At 41.7% G+C, this 6165-nt stretch overlaps 1 protein-coding gene across 1 annotated transcript in view; it reads right to left on the bottom strand.

The window, feature by feature from the left end:
• Positions 1-436: 436 nt before the first annotated feature.
• C6 (complement C6) overlaps positions 437-6165 on the bottom strand; it is a 73078-nt gene continuing 67349 nt past the window's right edge. Inside the window, exon 18 of the mRNA XM_068990434.1 lies at positions 437-1103. Within this exon, the coding sequence (XP_068846535.1) occupies positions 928-1103 (176 nt within the window). The 3' untranslated portion in view covers positions 437-927. The remainder of the gene's footprint in view (positions 1104-6165) is intronic.

Here is a 6165-nt window from a genome sequence, read left to right as displayed (position 1 = left end):
AGCCTCTCTAAGAAATGAGTGTCTACTTGGTAGGGCCTAGTATAATAGATATGACTTACCTTAAGAATTATTCTTTTGAAATTTTCTGATGATTTTTCCATCCATCACACACTTTTAGCTTAAAAGCTTTCTGATGTATTTTAGCTGAAGCAAAAAGAGTCTTCTAAGAAGGAGGAAACTTCAGGAATTTAACTACTTTAAGCAAGGCAATTTCTACTTGGATTCAGTTGTCCTTACTATGATGGTTATTAACTATGGAATATTTCCTCACATAAGATGAGGTTTAAGGGTGGGACTCACTTTTCCCTGTATTGTCTTCTCCATAGGAATCATCACCATCAAACATACTATATATTTTGTATGCTTCTATTATGTTCTGTATGTCTTCCTCCACAAGAATGTGAGCTTCATGAAGACCAGGGCTTTTTCTGTTTTATTCAGTGCTGGTTTCCCTACATAGTACTAGGTTTATTACAGACATTCCCAATTATTTATTGAATGAGTGCATGACAGTTGGGTTTCAAGAATGTGCTGTACAAGTTGTTTAGATTTCTATGTTTATTGATTCATTGAAGAAAATTATCGTTTTTATTCTGATTTCTTCTTGTCAGTATGCTTAATACCGCAGGCATCATAAGGTCCTCAGAAGTCCAATCATTTTAGTGTGACATGAACTGAAGAATTTACTAGATTGATGTGGAAGTTATTACCTAGAGATATGCTATAGAGCTGCATGGATGGGAAGTGGACGAGGGAGAAGACACGAGAGAGGCAGGGAGAATTATTGTGTGAAACTAACACCTAAGGATTTTTCTCGGTAACTCCTGAATGTGCCAGCCTGCTGTTTATTCAACAGTGTCCTTTTGTAGGGGTTATTTGAGGGGGTGGGGGGGTAGTAACTCTATTTTATGGGTAATTGTGTTAGGTCTAACACCTCCCAGAATGCAGTATTTCCATTTCCCTTTTGGCACATTTTACAGCTCCTACTTCACATATGTTCATTGTTTTCCCGCTCACTGATGATCCTATTTTGACGCAGAAGAGTTGGTCTCCGCCCTTGGTGCACCGGGAGGGTAACAGGCAGACACACTTGGAGGTGGTGGCTGCAAGGAGAGAGACAGTGTGACTCTCTACAGGGCTTTAGGATTTGATTTTACCTGACTCCTCCCCAGTGCAGCGAGCACTTTGGTGGCAATGAGTGAGAATGCGAGCACAAAGGGACTGACTCAAAAGACCCAACTGTGGTTGAATGGAGTCATCTGGATGTAAGCGAGGAGAGGCAGCTGGTAAGTCAGTAAGATGTAGGAGCCAGGCTACCTCTGACACCTTCTCTCCCACCCTAGCCACATCCAATCAGCTGCTCAGTTCAGTTCAGTCGCTCAGTCGTGTCCGACTCTTTGCGACCCCATGAATCGCAACACGCCAGGCCTCCCTGTCCATCACCAACTCCTGGAGTTCACTCAACCTCATGTGCATCGAGTTGGTGATGCCATCCAGCCATCTCATCTTCTGTCATCCCCTTCTCCTCCTGCCCCCAATCCCTCCCAGCATCAGGGTCTTTTCCAATGAGACAATGCTTTGCATGAGGTGGCCAAAGTATTGGAGTTTCAGCTTTAATGTCAGTCCTTCCAATGAACACACAGGACTGATCTCCTTTAGCATGAACTGGTTGGATCTTCTTGCAGTCCAAGAGCCTCTCAAGAGTCTTCTCCAACACCACAGTTCAAAAGCATCAATTCTTCGGCGCTCAGCTTTCTTTACCATCCAACTCTCAAATCTACACATGACCACTGGGAAAACCATAGCCTTGACTAGACGGACCTTTGTTGGCAAAGTAATGTCTCTGCTTTTAAATATGCTATCTAGGTTGGTCATAACTTTCCTTCCAAGGAGTAAGCATCTTTTAATTTCATGGCTGCAAACACTTTCTGCAGTGATTTTGGAGCCCAAGAAAATAAAGTCTGCCACTTCTTATAATTCTGTACCACATTTTTTATTTCTTCCTAGAATATTCCTAGGTTATGAGGCTTGGCTTCAAAACCACCCCATCACTTCATAATTCATATAAATCTTGTATTCATGAAAGAGTTTTAAAATGACCATTTGGGGTAAAGTTACCAAAGCCAAGTATATTAAATCAATTTAGAGTAAAAGGATATAAGCTCATTTGATCAAAGTTCAAGGTCTTCCACCATTTGGCCTCAATGTCCCTTTGCAGCAGATAGTCTCTGCTTTCTTCATCCCAGATAGAGTGACTCTCTCTCTGTTTCCCAGTAAGGACCCCAAGGGTGGTCCAGTTTTTGTCCACTGCCCATCCTATTCCCTTCTTTTGCCAGACTGGTATGCTCTTTCCAATATTCCTGCCCATGTCCAATGTCTATAAGCCTTAACTCCTCCATGAAGCATTGTATAGCTGCATATCCCCCACCAAGGTTTTCTATAACTAAATTTTAATGGTGTAAATTTCTCAGTACCACATCTGACATTTTTATAGTCTTTCGTTAATTAGCTTCCCTGGTGGCTTGGATGGTAAAGAATCTGCCTGCAATGCGGGAGATTGGGGTTCAGTCTCTGGATTGGGTAGATTCCCCTGGAGAAAGCTAGCTTTTCATACGTCTTTCTCCCAAGCCTCTTACAACTGCTTTGTGAGAGAGCAGTAACCACGACTCATCCATCTGTTTGTCCCAACCAGCTCTTAACAAGGTGCTCAATTAATTCTGCTTCATCAATTGGTTTCAATTCTGAATTTGGGGTGCAGGTATAAGTATTCAAAAAGAAAAGTATTTGAGGGATAATTTATGTTGCCAAAATATCTGAGTTAGATTGAGTATGAAATACCTTTTTAGTTTCCTCTTTTCATAAATGCTGTGGTTCATACTCTTGTTCTGGAGTGCCACATGAACAGATTTCTCTGTGACACCGACTTTTGCTCACCAGCTAAAGAAGGCTGGCACAGGCAGATCATATCTTTAGGGGAAAAATGCTTTCAGTTTTTGGACTGTGTGTAGGATCAAAGGATATTTTAAATGACTTAACTCTTTTATTAAGTAATGTTCATGCTTTATTTTTACTACCCCAAGACATTCTGCTAACGTGACCAATATTTGTTAAGTATTCAAACTTTATATGTTCTGTGAAATGAAAATATCTCCTGCCATATCAACAAACAAGAAATGTCACAGCCATTGGGCTTTCCTGGTGGCTCAGCAGGTAAAGAATCTGCTTGCAATTCAGGAGACCTGAGTTTGATCCCTGGGTTGGGAAGTTCCCCTGAAGGGGTTCTTCCTGGAGAATCCCCAGGGACAGAGCAGCCTGGTAGGCTACAGTCCATGAGGTCGCAAAGAGTTGGACACGACTGAATGACTTAAGCACAGTCACAGCCATCAGCGATTTCTAGCTTCCGAATGTGAATGAGGTCTCCCCACACTGAGATCTAGCAGATGCTGCCACCACCTGTGGTGATTGCTGAGGAGCTGGGGAAATGCAAGAAGCAGCCATCTGCCATTCCTTGAGGTGAACAAGGAAGGAAACAGGATTGGCTCCAGATAGAGGTGCATATGAAAGGAACAAGTTCAGTGAGCAGAGAGGCTTGCATCTTCCCATACAAAGAATGTTAAATTCCTTAACTTGATATCTGATCTTTGATGTTCAGAGGGCCTGCTCCCTTTGTTGCAAACTTGTATATAGCCAGACTCCCCCGCCCGCATCCTTGGAGCAGCTTTCTCAGAGCTACTGAGATCCTGTCTCCCGGGCTCAGGCTCGTGGTCCTAGATGTTCCCAGCAAATAAAATAACTCTCTACTTTCAGGTTGTGACTATAGTTTTAGTTGACTGCTCTTTTTTAAAGACAAGCTTAGGATCCTGGTGACTATGGGATTTAGATATACGTAGGGGTCGCAAAGAGTTGGACCTAACCTAGGGGCTAAGCACGCACACACTAAGCAAAGGGCTAAAAATAAGGATATATTTTGACTAAATCGTTAAGTCATGTATTGTTACTCAGCCAAATTTGGAAAGAATAATTTGTAGGAAAAGAAAAAGGGGCGGGGGGGGGGGAAGAATCTCTTTGAAACAGAGGAGTTCCATGAAAACCTTTCTCCATGATAAACAAGGAAAATAGATGTTAACAGTAAACACATCCCTGAACACCTGTGTTACCTATTGTGGTACAGACAGGCACCATTTGTCCTTCCTGCTGTCCAAATCCCTTTTATTTTTTGTATGTATTTTTGACAATAATGTTCTTACATTATAATTTTTAGAGAAAAAGTTTATTTTTTAAATCCAAAATTTAAATAAATACATAGCTGTACAGTACTTTCAGCTCTTATCTATCACAAATTATTGTCTCTGAGAGAGAAGTCAGTTAGGTGATGGTATTGGTCAGGCAACAAAAAAATGAATAGTAGTGTTCATGATGATTGAACAATGATTAGAGTCAAGCAATGTAAGTATTTAGGCCTGGTTTTCCATCTTCTATGTAAAATTGGAATGCTCAAACTAATTGTACTCATCTCACATGCTAGTAAAGTAATGCTCAAAATTCTCCAAGCCAGGCTTCAGCAATATGTGAACTTCCAGATGCTCAAGATGGTTTTAGAAAAGGCAGAGGAACCAGAGATCAAATTGCCAATATTCGCTGGATAATCAAAAAAATAAGAGAGTTCCAGAAAAACATCTATTTCTGCTTTATTGACTATGCCAAAGCCTTTGACTGTGTGGATCACAAGAAACTGTGGAAAATTCTGAAAGAGATTGGAATACCAGACCACTTGACCTGCCTCTTGAGAAACCTATATGCAGGTCAGGAAGTAACAGTTACTGGACATGGAACAACAGACTGGTTCCAAATAGGAAAAGGAGTACGTCAAGGCTGTATATTTTCACCCTGCTTATGTAACCTATATGCAGAGTACATCATGAGAAATGCTGGGCTGGATGAAGCACAAGCTGGAATCAAGATTGCTGGGAGAAATATCAAAAACCTCAGATATGCAGATGACACCACCCTTATGGCAGAAAGTGAAGAACTAAAGAGCCTCTTGATGAAAGTGAAAGTGGAGAGTGAAAAAGTTGGCTTAAAGCTCAACATTCAGAAAACGAAGATCATGGCATCCAGTCCCATCACTTCATGGGAAATAGATGGGGAAACAGTGGAAACAGTGTCAGACTTTATTTTTTGGGGCTCCAAACTCACTGCAGATGATGATTGCAGCCATGAAATTAAAAGACGCTTACTTCTTGGAAGAAAAGTTATGACCAACCTAGATAGCATATTCAAAAGCAGAGACATTACTTTGTCAACAAAGGTCCATCTAGTCAAGGCTATGGTGTTTCCAGTAGTCATGTATGGATATGAGAGTTGGACTGTGAAGAACGCTGAGTGCCGAAGAATTGATGCTTTTGAACTGCGATGTTGGAGAAGACTCTTGTGAATCCCTTAGACTGCAAGGAGATCCAACCAGTCCATCCTAAAGGAAATCGGTCCTGGGTGTTCATTGGAGGGACTGATGTTGAGGCTGAAGCTCCAATATCTTGGCCACATGATATGAAGAGCTGACTCATTTGAAAAGACCCTTATTTGGGGAAATATTGAAGGCAGGAGGAAAAGGGGATGGAGCATGAGATGGTTGGATGGCATCACTGACTCAATGGACATGAGTTTGGGTAAGCTCCAGGAGTTGGTGATGGACAGGGAGGCCTGGCTTGCTGTGGCCCATGGGGTCACAGAGTCAGACATGACTAAGTGACTGAACTGAACTGATGTGAAATTGCCTTATTCGAGGCACAGGTGAGAAGCCCCAGAGAGTGACTTGCTGAGTAGCCACCATCAGATGGCCTGTTGGCTGTGCCAATCATGGTGACCTTCTGTCATAGATTTCATCCTGCCACCTGTCAAGGGAGCTGGACCTTGATAATCAGCTTTAAGTGGATCAAGAAAAGCCTGGATTTGGTTTATAAAGCATCTCCCTTTTTCCAGGACTGACTCAAAGAACTGGGTTGAAAAGTGAAAGAGAAGTCAAGGGTAATAATAAGGTTTTTATCTTTGTTTTTGCAAAACTAAAGTGGCTTCAGCTAAAGGTAGAAGTTAACAATTCAGTAAGTTCCCGTTGCTTACTTTATGCTTCGATTTCAGATGATTTTTTGAAGATGGGCCAGAGGGAAA

The sequence above is a fragment of the Capricornis sumatraensis genome, chromosome 18, assembly GCF_032405125.1.
Source record: "Capricornis sumatraensis isolate serow.1 chromosome 18, serow.2, whole genome shotgun sequence".
Taxonomy (NCBI): domain Eukaryota; kingdom Metazoa; phylum Chordata; class Mammalia; order Artiodactyla; family Bovidae; genus Capricornis; species Capricornis sumatraensis.
This window is presented reverse-complemented; position numbering and strand designations above follow the sequence as displayed.